This window comes from Centrocercus urophasianus, unplaced genomic scaffold (genome assembly GCF_019232065.1).
Source record: "Centrocercus urophasianus isolate 14NV4802_14NV808 unplaced genomic scaffold, USGS_Curo_1.0 seq_23, whole genome shotgun sequence".
In the NCBI taxonomy this organism is placed as follows: Eukaryota; Metazoa; Chordata; class Aves; order Galliformes; family Phasianidae; genus Centrocercus; species Centrocercus urophasianus.
Genome location: NW_024884789.1, coordinates 598,274 through 612,845, shown reverse-complemented (window position 1 = coordinate 612,845; position 14,572 = coordinate 598,274). Strand labels below are relative to the sequence as shown.

General features: G+C 51.5%; 1 protein-coding gene across 4 annotated transcripts in view; it reads left to right on the top strand.

The window, feature by feature from the left end:
* The window catches only part of GLCE (glucuronic acid epimerase), a 33,913-nt gene extending 22,504 nt beyond the window's left edge, over positions 1-11,409 (top strand). For 3 of the 4 annotated variants that reach the window (XM_042824146.1, XM_042824144.1, XM_042824145.1), the window contains exons 2-4: positions 2,721-3,280; positions 5,274-5,519; positions 7,782-11,409. In XM_042824146.1, the coding sequence (XP_042680080.1) occupies positions 2,734-3,280; positions 5,274-5,519; positions 7,782-8,806 (1,818 nt within the window). In that variant the 5' untranslated portion in view covers positions 2,721-2,733 and the 3' untranslated portion in view covers positions 8,807-11,409. Of the gene's footprint in view, positions 1-2,720; positions 3,281-5,273; positions 5,520-7,781 lie in introns of those variants that run through there. The other variant, XM_042824147.1, reaches the window with a different exon arrangement.
* The last annotated feature ends 3,163 nt before the right edge of the window (positions 11,410-14,572 follow it).

Here is a 14,572-nt window from a genome sequence, read left to right as displayed (position 1 = left end):
AGCAGGGTTAAAGCCGTTCCTGCTCACCGTGTGAGCCATGCAGATGAGCAGAGGTGTTTTGGGGTGGGACAGCATGCAAGAAAAGACCTCTTAAAACACCTTGTGTTCCATAGGGCTGATTGCTTGGGAAAAGTCCAGCAACAAAAAGTGAGCAGGCAGCACAGGAATGAGAGGGACGTCTGCTTTCCAGGGAAGCACAGCTTCTCTGCTCTGGTTTACAGGGGCTTATTGCCAGCAGCCTGCGATGCCCGGGGCTGTGGGCACCCCCATCTCTTACCAAGGATTAAAAGGTCCCTTCAGTAAATCCAGGGCTTCCCGCAGGAACTCTATTTTATCCTTATTGTGCCAGGAATTATTATTCTGGTTTAGGTGCCATTCTTCTGTTTGCATTTCCTTTCTTCTTTCAGGACGGCTCAGCCCAGCACAGGAGCCGTCCTGTTTGGTGGATGTATGGGGCTCTGTGCAGTGATGATAGAGGAAAGGCATCTGAGCTGCCGGGCTGGAAATTTGGCTCTGGCGTCTTGGAATTTTCCAAAAGAAACAGTCCTCATCGTGTTTTCAACCCTAAAACTCTCCAGGAAGGAATGAAATGCCAGTGGTGAGAGAAGAGTTCAAGGAGAGGCTCTGATGGGCGCACAGCTGGGAATGCTGATGGCGCGTGTGCAGCATGGGATGCCAAAGTTTGTCCTTCCTGCAGGCAGCAGTCACAAAGCCACAGCAAAATGCAGTCAGTTTGTTTATTTAGCCCGGTGGTTCTTGATGTCAACCCACCTTTGTAGGAGTCAATTGGAGGAAATTATTGCTCCTTCCCCCCCCATGCCTTGAAATGCTTTCCCATCCTGTGCTCATCCAATCCTTTAAGTATCGTCTGATGAAATGCTTTTCATAAGAGCACCGAGGGAATAGGCCCATTTAACACAGCCCCTCTGCAGCTTTAAATTACCTCTTTCTCTCATGGAAATTCTGAATTCTTTCTTCCACAGCTGGATGAAGAAATCCATCTCTCCATGTACCACACAGTCAGCCTTTCTCCTGCACTGGCAGCTCTGGATGTTCCAGTGCCTGGCAAAATTTCATGCAGTGAAAACTCCAGTTTTCTTCCTGAGTCCTCCTCAGCTCATCTGTAGCTCATAAAAGCTCAGTATCACTGCAGCTCACACTGTGCTGGAGCTGAGCATCAGCATCTCCTATTCGGGGTCCCAAAAGCTGCTGCGTGCCCCATCCCTCTGCCTTTCTGCCGTTGGGGTTTTGCTCGTGTGCTTCCAGAGCAGAACCGAGCTGAGCTAAAAGGGCTTTGAGGCAGCATGGCCAGGGACTGTGCACAGCTGGGGGAAACACATGGGGCTGTTTGAAAACAGTCATGCACGTGGGGTAGCGGGTGTGGGAAGAGCATGGTTGATGTTCCCCATCCCTTTGCCCATCCCCTGCTAATCCAGATGAGTTAATTAATGTTGAGTTTTCTAGCTAGGAGTCAGAAATGTTATTCACTCTTTAAAAAGTGAATTATCCCCGTGTGTAAAAAGAGCAGAACGTGTTTGTTGAGGTCATCCCAAAAGCATCATCACTGAAAACCATCTGCTGATGCAGAAAATTGGATTTATTCTTATGCCAGCGTTTCCATAAAAATACAATTACATCTAAATTTATGCTCTCTAAAAGCTTACAGCAAGCCAGGCTTTTGGCAAATAAGACACTTCTCTTTTCAAGTCCGGTTTTAACTGACCAGATGGTGCTTACAGTGCAGGAGCATAAGACTGGTGGGAGATAATTGATTGTTTCCATTTGAAAGTAATAATAATTAAAAAAAAGAAAAAAAAGGTGATTTTTAGCTGTGTGAACTCCAGACTTTGGTTGTGGGGTTGTTCCACTGGAAATCCTCTCGTTGCTCTGGGCACGGTGGTGGTTTTTCCATCTGAACAGTGAAGGTTTGTGGTGATGCTGTGATGGCTGCTCAGCCTCTCATTGGTGGTGAGAGCGTGGAATGGCACGGTCCTGGATGTGCAACACAATGTGGGGGACAAGAGGAAAGTCTCCTCCGCTGGAGGCTTTAAAGGCAAGGCTGGATCAGGCCCCGGGCAGCCTGATGTAGCTGTGGTGTCTGTGTGCATTGCAGCGAGTTGGACTGGATGGCCTTCAGAGGTCCATTCCAACTGCAAGGATTTTATGGTCTAAGTGGCTGAGTGATGCGTGCAGAGAGGGGCCTTGGGGTAAACTCAGCAGGGAGGAAGTTAAGAAGGGTTCTGCACCTGACGGTGGTGCGTACGGCCCTGCACTGCTGGAGCTCAGGGAGCATTGGGGCACTGCTCTTGGGCCAGCTGAGTTTACCTTGGTTTAACTCCTAAATTGCCCTGCGTAGAGTCAAGAATTGGATTTGGCATTCCTCATGGGTCCATTCCAACACAGGGTATTCTGTGATTATTTCTTTTTTAATTTGATCAAGCGTTGGAATGGACTGCTTAGGGAAGTGCTGGAGTCCCCATCCCTGGCGATATTCGGGAGCCGTGGCACCAAGGGATGGGTGATTGGACTCAGAACATCCAACTATGCATCAAGCTCAGAAATAAAAGCCCCCAATTATCCATTAAACAAGCGAACGAAAGCAAGAAATGCAATGCTTGGACTCAAGGACCTCTGAGGTCTTTCCCAAACACGTGGTTGTGTCAGTAGTTCCAGCCCCAAGCCCGCTCCGCTCCCTGAACGCCTCTCCCTTTGTTTTGCAGGTATGGTGTGAATATGCGTTGCTTGGCAGCTCGGGTCAACTACAAGACTCTGATCATCATCTGCGCTCTCTTCACGCTGGTGACGGTGCTGCTGTGGAACAGATGCTCCTCGGATGGGGCCGGCCCGTTCCCCCGCAGCCCCGGTGGCCCCGAGCGCCGCGCGGCCGCTGCCAGCAGTGGCCCCGCACGGGATGTGGCCAAGCAGAGCGAGGAAGCATCACCCCAGGAACAGCAGAAAGCTCCTCCCGTCGTGGGAGGCTTCAACAAAGCCCCGGGGCTGAAGTATGAAGAGATAGACTGTCTGATCAACGACGAGCACACCATCAAAGGGAGGAGGGAAGGCAGCGAGGTCTTCCTGCCGTTCAGCTGGGTAGAGAAATACTTTGAGGTTTATGGGAAAATTGCTCAGTACGATGGTTATGACAGGTTTGAATTCTCTCATAGCTACTCCAAAGTATACACACAGAGAGCACCTTACCACCCGGATGGGGTCTTTATGTCCTTCGAGGGCTACAACGTAGAGGTTCGAGACAGAGTGAAGTGCATAAGTGGTGTTGAAGGTTTGTGCTCCACGTTTTCCTTTTCGGTTGAAATGCTTCTTGAAATTTGCTGTTGTCGTTTGAGATGCAGAGGGCTCCTAATTTTGTCACGACAGCGTGGATGAAAATGCATTGGGGATCAAGAAATGTGGTGCAGTCTGCAGCATCACATCAACTTGTTTTTTGAGGTTAATTTGTCTTTTTCACTTGGGCATCAGCCGAACAAGCGCTTCTGGTTCAAGATCCTTTGTCCAAATGCCAAATGGGTTTCGGAGAAGGGAAAAGGACTGCTTTGGATAGGGGTAACATACTGTGGCGATGAAGCTGGGCTGTTAAAAGGGCTGACATCTCTCAGCTCAAGTTGTGAACTTTCCTTACACTTGTTTTTGTGGCGTGATTATGTGTGCTGGGAGCAGGGTGTAGGCAGAGCCCTCCTGGAACACCTTCATTACCAAAGGTGTGAGCACATCCCAGTAGCTACGCATCCTCTGTGTGCAGAAGGCTGGGGAGAGGGGTTCCTTTCCTCTCGTTGCAGTAATTGCTGACTGAATACAGCTTAGGGAACAGGCACGTTTCACACCTGACTGTTTGGTTATTCCTCTATTGGCCTCCCTTTTTTTGCAGCAAGTGTTTTAAGAGCCATCCTTGTGCCAGAGCCTGGCTATTGTAAAGGCAATAGTTAGCAGCCAGCAAACAGGGCTGAGAAGTGCTTGTAGAGGAAGAGTTTGAATACTAAAACACTCAGCCAGGTTTAGCTCTTGCCTCGCATGCTTCCAGCCCTGGTAACGCTCACGTTGTTGCGTGATGAAAACCTCGTGCTGTATTTTCACCTTCTCCCTTTCTGCAAGGTTAATGCGTTGTTATGTCCTATGACCTGGAGAATTTAATCTTGTCATCTTGTATGAATTTCAAGTCAAGCTCTTCCAGCACATTTCTTTTTTTTTTTTTTTGCATCTTTCAGTCTCAACGAGTGCACCCTTTAACTGCAGATGCTTAGCACTAATGAGCGAGCTGGCTTCCAGGAGCAGCGATAGCACACGAGACTCAAATATTTCCTCTGATGGTTTTCTCTTTAGGCAGCAGTAAACCATCACATCCCCATCAATGATATTTATTAGGAACGTGAAGCACAGAAATATGTATGAAAATGTACCTTTTCCCATTGAGTTTAAGCAATATTTTCACTGCAGTATTAGTTTCTGAGCTTGACATTGCCAAAGGGGAGAGTAGTGCGAATGCCATCTTGTTTATTTGCATCTTCCTTTTTCTCTTCTTACGTGCACAAGAAAGCTTGCAGTGCTAAACGTGCTGCAAGGGGGTCACGGTGCTGTATTCCCACTTTGGATTCTTACATTGCAATTGGGAATTTGCCCCAAACAAAATGTAGGGCTTTGGGGAATCCTGCTTTCCTCCATTCTATCCTAAGCAATGTGTGTTTGCCTTGTTCTGCACGTGTGTGGCTGGGTTAATTGGCACATCCCAGCAGAGGTAACAGGGGCAGCTCGGGGTTGGGAGGTTCCTCCTTTAGCACCAAGTGACTCAAACCACAGTCCAGCAATAACACAGCCATTGAACTTGAAAAGATGCATGCAGTGTCAAAGGGATTTGTTATATGGGATGTCGTGTGGGGGTTGGGGAGGAAAATCTGTTTTAAATGCATGTTAAAGTCAGTATGATGCATCAGGATGCAGTTAGATGGGAGGACCACGATAAGGACTGCTCTGCCCTTCCCCTCTGCTCAGTTCTGCCCCATTGCAGATCCCAGTGCCATTGGGGGCAGTTCATTGTGTGAGTGGACTTTCCTTGAGTCCAGCTGGCGGTGAAGCCTGTTAACCTTTGTGGTTGGACTTGATGATCTTGAAGGTCTTTTCCAACCTGAGTTATTCTGTGATTCTCACCTCTGCCAGGAGTACATCGGTGGTGGGGAAGGAATGGGGAAGGCAGCGTGCAGCACTGCAAACACTGACATGTGAAACTGTGCCAATGAAACACTCACGTTGCTCCTCTCTCCTAGGTGTGCCCTTATCCACCCAGTGGGGGCCTCAGGGCTACTTCTATCCCATCCAGATCGCACAGTACGGGTTGAGTCACTACAGCAAAAACCTGACGGAGAAACCCCCGCACATCGAGGTGTACGAAACGGCTGAGGAGAAGGACAGGGGCAGCAGGGCAGCCGAGTGGACCGTGCCCAAGGGCTGCTCCCTTTCCACAGTGCCCGATAAAGCCAAGTTCACCAGTGTTAAACACTTTGTTGCTCCAGGTGGGTTATGGCAGACAGATGGTTGGCTCGCTCAGCAGAGGGCTCTCCTCCGTTTCCTCTGGTTTTGTTTGTATGGAGCAGCTTTCCATCCTTAGGACCTTACCTGAAAACATCATTGAGTTGTGTATTTTATTGTTTTTACTGTTTTTTCTCCATCACTGCTCTTTGAAACATCCTTATTTTAATTAAAAGACATGTGGGTATATTGGTATATATGGGTATATTTGGGGAGGGCAGTGCAGCTCAGCAGAGCAGCTGTGCTCACATTTCCTGAGCCTGCTTGCTTCGGTCCCAGAATGGAAGCAAAGCACTCCAGCCTGCAGTGCTGGAGCATGATGCAAGAGCTGGTATGTGAAGCTGGGTATGATGTGAGATGGCAGAGAGGGGCAGTTTTCATCCCGAGCAGATGCGCTGTGCAGGACTGCTGCTGGGACCCTGCATCTCTTCTTTGGGATGCCACTATTTTTGCAGTTTGAGGGCCATGCAGACCTCATTCTGGTTTAACCGGGTTGCCTTAATGAGGCAGCAAGAGGGAGTGCAGGCAGTTAGGGATGACTTCTTGTGCTCTTCGCCCTCTCTGAGTATAACTAAATCAGCTTCTGTGTTGCAGTGACCATATATAGGTGATGAATATTTTTCCAAGGGAGGAAAGGAAAACCCCCTAATGGGCAGATGGGCAACAAAAGCCCCCCAACAGCTCCCAGTGTTGGTGGCGTTGCCAGGCTGCAGTACCACTGCCACCAGGCCCTGGGAGGTGGCCCACCACATCCCCATAACCTTGGCATTGTGGGGCTGTGTGTGGGCTCTCACTGCCCATTGCACACCACGTGCCTGCTGTTACCCGCTTGACTTTCCCCTGTTCTGCTTCGTCCTGAGCAGAGGTTTATTTTGAGAAGTGGATTATTTCATGCAGGAGTTTCCTTTCTGCTCAGACAGGTTCGTTGGTAAGGACGTAATGTGTTTTTCCTCAATCAATACCCATTAGAATTAATGAGTCCATTACTTACAAAGACAATGAAGTAATTTGCAGTTGGCACCTTAGGCTCAGGCCTCTGGGGAAAAGCTGCCGAACACTCTCGTGTCTTTGTAGTAGAGAAATACAGGGAGAGAGAAGGCTGAAAGAGCTGCTGTGTGTTCTGTCTTCATCCTTTATTGATGGCAGAGTGATGTGCAGGGCTGAAGGCTGCAGTCTGCATCCACTCTCTGAGATGGCTGTAAGTAATGGCTTCAGAGGCGCTGATGGCTGTGGAAAGAACACGCAGCCTTTAGGTTTCCTTCTTAAAGCTCCTTTTCCCATTATAGTTCACTTTGTTGTGGCACCAGAAGTTATTTACATGGAACTGTGCACAGCACAGCGGTACCTACGGTGCAGAAGTGCCCATGATATGAAATGCACTGGGAGTGGTTGGAGATGGAGAAGCCATTGCTGGTGGCCACAGCCCTCTGTTTGCTCATGATGGGATATTTTATGTGTCAGGAGGTAGAAGAATAGAAACAGTGGTCTTCCACGGGAGGGTTTTATACTATGGAAAGCTGTTAATTTAAAACATCTGCCTTTTAAGTGTTGGTCAGCCTCAAAGCTGTGGCATTTGCACGTGGCATTACAGACACATTAGCTGCATTAGGTGCTATTGCATTAGGTGCCACCACCTGGGAGCTGTACTTATTGTTGTGTTTTAAACTGAACTGAATTTTGCCAACTGAGAGGTTAATAAGTACTTCTAATATGTTCTTCTTTCTGGGTTCCATGGGGCTATAGCACTGAGGGACGTGGGCAGGGGGCGTAGTGGGGTGAGTTGGGGTTGGGGATCTCAGAGGGCGTTTCCAACGGTCACGATTCTGTGGTTCTACTAAATGATAAGATCTGTTTGTGACCATATTTCTTAAGGTCGTACCCTACCCCAAATTCCTGGCCTGCGTCCTCCCAGCATCACCTGGAGGCGCAGCGGAATCCCCCATGACTCTCCTTGCCTCTGCCCAAATCCTGGATTCCCAGCAGCAGCTGCCTGGGCTGCGTGCTGAGCCCCCGGCACGCTCAGTGACTGTGGGTTGCTCCCCGCCGCAGCCATCGCTCACGGCTTTACTTTCATGCTTAATTAAATAATACATGTACAGAAAGCAGAGGCCGTTTGAATTATTGATCAGCTCGCCTAAAAGCATTTGAGTTTTGTCTGGTTACCTCCGGATGCCGCGCTCTGTATCTTTGATATCTTTAAAGAAATGAGCTCTTTCCCACCGAACGGTTGTTTATTTGTTTTGCAGAGAACACCGAGGGGGTTTCCCTGCAGCTCGGGAACACCAGAGATTTCATTATTTCTTTTGATCTCAAGTTCGTAACCAACGGGAGCATTTCTGTGGTGCTGGAGACCACAGAGAAGAACCAGCTCTTCACCGTGCACTACGTCTCCAACACGCAGCTCATCGCCTTCAGGGAGCGCGACATCTTCTACGGCATCGGGGCCCGCACCGCCTGGAGCACCGTCACGCGGGACCTGGTGACCGACCTGCGCAAGGGCGTGGGGCTGTCCAACACCAAGGCCGTCAAGCAGACCAAAATAATGCCTAAGAAAGTGGTGAGGCTGATTGCGAAGGGGAGGGGATTCCTCGACAACGTCACCATCTCGGCCACCGCGCACATGGCGGCTTTCTTCGCGGCGAGCAACTGGTTGGTGAGGAACCAGGACGAGAGGGGCGGCTGGCCCATCATGGTGACCAGGAAGCTTGGGGAAGGCTTCAGATCCTTGGACCCGGGCTGGTACTCGGCCATGGCGCAGGGCCAGGCCATCTCCACGCTGGTGCGGGCCTACCTGCTGACCAAGGAGCACGCCTTCCTCAGCGCCGCGCTGCGGGCCACTGCGCCCTACAAGCTGCCGTCAGAGCAGCACGGGGTGAAGGCTGTGTTCATGAACAGGCACGACTGGTACGAGGAGTACCCCACCTCGCCCAGCTCCTTTGTGCTCAACGGCTTCATGTACTCGCTCATTGGGCTCTACGACCTGAAGGAGACCGCGGGGGAGAAGCTGGGCAAGGAGGCACGGCTGCTGTATGAGCGAGGCATGGAGTCCCTGAAGGCCATGCTGCCTCTCTACGACACCGGCTCCGGGACCATCTACGACCTGCGGCACTTCATGCTGGGCACCGCTCCCAACCTGGCGCGCTGGGACTACCACACCACCCACATCAACCAGCTCCAGCTGCTCAGCACCATCGACGAGGCCCCGATTTTTAAAGAGTTTGTCAGGAGGTGGAAGAGCTACCTGCGGGGCGGCAGGGCAAAGCACAACTAGAGCTGACAACCAAAGCCCTCGTGCCCGCTGGCGGCGAAGGTTCGGGCTTCTGGAGCTCGGCGAGGGGACACCTGAAAAGGTCGCATCCTAAATTCGTTTTGAAGAAGTGATCCTTAAAACTGATCTCCTGAAATAATTGCATTCCAGTGTGAAAACCTTTGGGTCTGATGGGCAGGAATCGGGGACTTCAGCTCGCTCTCTATAGCACTCCACCGTGGCGTTACCCGCACGAAGCAAAACCCATCTGTGCTCTGAGCTGGGGGACGATTTTGTTTTTGCTTTTTGCAGGAAGATATTTACGGAAGCCATACAGGTCTCTAAAGTCCAGCACTTGCCTGACAAGTTAGTATGTGGCCTCTTTGGAAATGGAGCTATTTGTGTATATGTTGGAACAGCGTCGCCGGTGGTGTGGTGTAATGCTGTAAACGTGTGTTTCCTTGTAGCCTGGGTAGTGGACAGCGTAGCTTTTTCAAGGTGTTCCTTTCTGTATGGATTCCCTCCTTGGGGTGACCGGCCTTTTTTATTCTCTGTCTGGAGGTCCTGTAGCCGTATGGCTTTGCGTCACACCACGTAAGCACAAGTTGGTGGCTCATGGATGGCCCGGCGCTGCGGCTGCACCAGCCCTGACCTGGGAGCCAGGCACACGTGGGGTGCCAGCAGTGGGCAGCACTTCCCTCCCCAGCAGCTGGAGTCTCTTCTCGTGGAGCCCGATGTTCTGTTCTGTATTTTTTCATCACATCTGAGAGGTTTCTGTAAGCGTTGGCTTGGTTCTGTAGGAGACCCGTGTTGAATTCCTGTGTGGCGTGGAGCTGGTTTTGAGTAGCGTGCAGGAAATGTAATTTGAGCACTGTCCTATGGGGGTTTTCGTTTTTTAACCTGCTTTCCCAAGATCCAGCACTTGAAAAATGACAATCAGCCCATAGGGCTCTGCAGCTCCGTCTGTGCTTTAGCACTGCTCGGCCTTTGCTGCCCGACACCAGTCATCAAACAGAACCCCAGCACTTCCACTGTGCTGGCAGCACGCAGAGGAGCAGATGGTCTGCATCTCGTCTTTGTGAGCCCATACCCACACCATGGGTCTGCCTTCACAGCGTGGAGGTTTCTGGTGGATCTGGAAGGGTAAAAGCGATGGCATCATTGGATGGCAATGGTGTGGTTTGTAGCACAGCAAACACCAGGTCGTCAGCTCTGTGCAGGCTTGCTGGGCTTTGCTCTCCCATCCCATCCAGGCACAAAAGCTCCCAACACGTCCTGGCGTGCTGTGATCATGTATGGCTGTGGGGCTTTTCCACTGATCCCATGACATGCTGCAGGTGTCGGTGTGCTTTGGCTTAAGGTGCTCCTACAGAGGACAGAGCTGCTTCAGACTGCAGAGAGGCTGGGCACGAGGACGGCGTGCATCTTGGCTTTTGTTTGCTTTTCTTGCTTTTTCAGTGCTTTTTTCTTGCAGATATTTGAAGCGACTTTGTAATGACTTGATCTCTGCAAACGCGTGCTGTGTGATCGTACCGGCTAATGTGAAAAGCAGACGTCGCGGGAGAAATCTCAATACCAAAGTTAGCAGAGCTGATTTTTATTTTTAGTGTTGTTGTTTTTGTGTTTGTTTATTTTTTTTAAACATGTGTGCACAGAGAAAACAACCCAAACGACGTGCTTCCTTCCAGCGACGGTCCTCGCTGCAAGCAGAGCATCTCCCTCTGTGCATCCCCTCCGGTTTTTGCCCGTTTTGGATTTGGGGAAGCGAGAGACACTTCCAGGGCGCTGCTCTGCAGCGGTGCCGGTGCCTTACCGAGGCCACCGTGCCCTCTTTTAATTATTATTTAATTACTTTCTTCTTGTTTTTCAATATCGGGTTGATCATGGCAGTGATGGTTGTGTTGGGGTGGGTCAGCCCCGGAGCGTTGGTGGCAACGCCGCTGCTCTGGGCACGCCGCGTCCTTAATAGCCACGCTGCGTTCCTGTTGGCCGTGGCACTTGTGTCACTTCATCCCGCCGCCCCCAGGGGTCGTGGGGCCACGGGGATTCGGTGTGAGGCCTCCTCTTGGGGTCGTGTTTTCCATACAGAGCTGGGAGGGGATGGTGGGACGTGGGCGCCCATCGCTTGGCTGAAGTCAGTCGCGTTGATCCCTGCGCTTTCCCGGTGGTCGACGTGACGAAGGTCCTGGGGACTCAGATCAGCTCGACGTCCCCGTGATGCTCGCTGTGCACAGAGCCGACTGGAGGCGTGGTGCACTGCACACCAGTGACACACAAGCACAACCGTCCGCGTGTGGCCGTGCTGTTTTCTCAGCCATTGTGCAAGACATTCACCGAAAGCTGCTATTTCCCTTCACCTTGTAATTGTACTTTATTTTTTCTACATTTTTACATGTGGGGTATACACGCCATGTGTTAAATATGCAATAAATTGTTTACAGGATGCTCTTGTAAAGGGTGGTCCTTTGTAAAGCTGTACAGACTTTGCAGTTTAAGCACAATGTGCACATGTTAGTTTTATATACGGCGAGACGTGACTTTTTGCAGAGGGAAAGGTTCTACTATGTTTATATACAAAGTAAATGGATCAATGTTTGTGCTTCACGTAAAGCTGCTTTATAAGATTGTAAAATAAATTTCTTTTTTTTTTATCTTAAGGTAAACACTGAGTGCTTGTGTTATTTTGGTCAGTATCTTCCCCCCCACCCCCGGCCGTATGGCTGCAGCTCGTTGAGGCTGGAAGTGTCCACCAGCACGTCCAGTGCATCACCAGCCATCAACCCGCCATCCTGATGGCCTTTGAGGCATCTCCTCATGGGGAATTTGGAAGGGTTTTGACTCAAAATTGAGTTTTACTCCAGCAGTCCCAATGTGCAGCCTGTCACCGTGATTCCCCAAAAGCAGAGCTGGAGTCCTGGAAACGCACAGAGCGGAGCTGCTGGGGTCCCCTCCTGTGGGCATGGGGGAAATCAGAGATTTCCCTTTCTTTGCACTTTCTTTGCGTGGAAGAATGGAGGAGGACTTGCATATGTTGTCTTGGTGCTGGGTCTGAATGTTTGCTGCTCAGTTTGTGGTGAAAGGAGATACATTTACCATCTGCTGAGGGCGACTGATGGCTCCCATGGATGTGCTGCACTTCCTGAATGCTGAACAGCAGTGTCTGCGCTCTGCTCATCTCCTGCATGGGAAGGAGCCGTTTGGGTGCCAAGCTGTGCATTGCTCTGTGTCCAATGAAGCTCACGTTTGTCATGGTGAAGTGCGTGGGCTCAAAGCCATCCTGAACACTCGCCATCAGGGCAGGGAGTGTTTTAGCAGCTCCTCTTGTTTCATGGCCTCAAAGCACTTTGCTGAATGGCTCTCAGGTGTTTTAGCTGAGGATGAGCTACAGGTGGCACCTGCTGTGGCACCTAGAACCACATAGGAGTGCAATAATGGGAAAGCATCTCCTGTCCTGCACGCAGCCCCCATCCTGTGGGCCCATCACTGCCTTCTGATCCTCCCCCAGCAGTGGGGCCATGGCTCTGAGCGTGTCCCCCTGCTCGCCCATTGCCAACCTGGGCTGAAGCAGTGCCATGGCCTTGAGGCACTCACTTCTAAACCATCACAGAGCGGTGCTCTGTCACCCCATTGAGGAAATGCACCAGAGCCCCAGTGCCCAGTGTGGTCTCTGCAGATGGGGGGCTCTAACAGAGTGCTTTCCTCACACTCTGGAATAACACAGCAGGTGATGGCAGGGCTGGCTTTCCTGCAGCTGCACAATGCTTCTGTGTCACCTTCCTCAGTGCTGGGGCTTCATCCTGCAGGGCAGGAGCCCCGTGGGTGCAACACCATGGGTTTTTTAATGGGAGAATCACAGCTGCTCTCCGACACTGGCGTGTCCAGCAGTCCTCCAGAACTGGGATCTGTGCAACCCAAGGCCCTGGGGATGCTCCTGGTGCCAGCACTGCCCCTGCTGCCTCCCATCCCAGATACTGCAGGCACACGTGTGCAGGGAGCACCTAAACAGATTTGCTTCTGCAAAGCCCATTACCAGACGGAAAATAACACAAAATCCAAATGGCATTGCTTGGCTGGGGAATGCTAACCCATTAATTTGATCGTAAAGAGGCCTTCTTATGGAAATCCTCACTTTATCCTGAGTACCAGCACAGATTGGTGCAGATTGGATCCCATTAACCCCGAGCTGTGCTGCTGGATCTTCGTGTTTTCCCCTTCCAACAAGGCTCTGTCGGCAGAGGCAGCTGGTGAGGAGCTGCCACCTCCCCCTGCCCAGGGGCTGAGCTGCTCACAGAGCATTAACTATGGATGCAGAGCACCATAATGCTTTGAGCCCTCTGTGCATGGCAGGGCTGAGCCAGCTGTGCTGGGCACTGTGGCCAGAAGCCACTGAGGGTGAGGAGGGTGGGAGGAAGCGCTTCCCAATGCAGGGTGCCTTTGGCCCATAGGATGGGTTTTTAGGCTGGCACGTCCCCAGCTTTCGTTCGCATCGTTCTGCCCCATCCGTGGGCAAGATCCAGGTTTTGCAGGGCTGCAACTCAAGGCAGACCACGTTGATGAATTAAATGGGCATAATTAAACATGCAGGCTTGGGGCTGCATTAAATATTAGCCACTTCTGCCTTGGTGCCTCCACGAGCAGTAGGTCTGCAAGGATTGGGAGCAGCGCATGGCTCCGCTCCTCCTTTGGCTGGCTTTGCCCTGAGATTTTAGGCCCTTCCCACGGTTGGTCTTTGCACCTACGATGGAATTTTGAGAGAGCCCACGGTCAGATTGTGGAATTCACGTAAAGAATTTAAACAGTGGAAAAAACCAAACGTGCTCAGAGCATCATCACCATCCTCTGCGTCAGGCTGGGATGCGCGGGATGGAGGAGCACCACTGCCCTGGGGGCCCTGGGCTGTGCAGGGCTGTGCAACCCCTGCGTGGGGTTGGGGCATTTCTGGAGTGGCTGCACAGCTGGGAGGAGTCGGTGCACACTGGGATTGTGCACAGCTGGGGTGGGTGTGCATCTCCAGAGGGCTTTGCTGTGTCACCATGTGCTCCGTCCACATCCCTTGCTTTGTGACCTTTATCCTACACCTGCGCTGTGCAGCCCTGCATCTTTCCCACTGCAAATGCCTTCTCCTGCTGGTTTGACTCAGCAAGCAGCAGCCCATGGCCGACGCGTGCTTGCAGCTCTTTCCAGATCCTCATGCTGTCCCGTGTGCGTGCCTGTGTGTCAGCTCCATTCCTATTTAGCTGCAAACAATGTCACGAGGGTTGTGCCCCAAGCTTGTTCAACACCTTTTACAGCTGGGGGAGTTTCCACTGGTTTCCAACTGACCTCACCGGTTGCTGCTGGGAAGCTTTGCTGTGCTGTGGGTGTGGGGCCGGCACCATAAGGGGAGCTGCCAGGTTATGGTGCTGGCAGGCAGCAGCTGCTGTGCAGGTGAGGGGTGAGTAGGAGCCGTCTGCACCCCCTTATAGGGCACAACGATGTCACCTCAGGGAGGGCATCGCCCAGATAAGCAGTCCCAAAAGGTGACGTGGCACAGGGTTGGGGGGCACCTCAGAGCAACAACTAGGAGATGGTGTGGAGGAGAAAAAAGGCAGAATTTTGCAGGAAATGGTTCAAAGTGCACCTGAGTGCCAACAGCACTTTGGGAACAGTGGCACCGGGCAGTGGGGTCAGCAGCAGCATCCCCTGGGAGCTGCATGGCTGGATGCAGGGGGGCACATCTAACCCAGCCACATTTACATCCACCCTGTGCTTCCAAAGCAAACCCAGACGTTTTGTTTGGAGAGGAGGGAT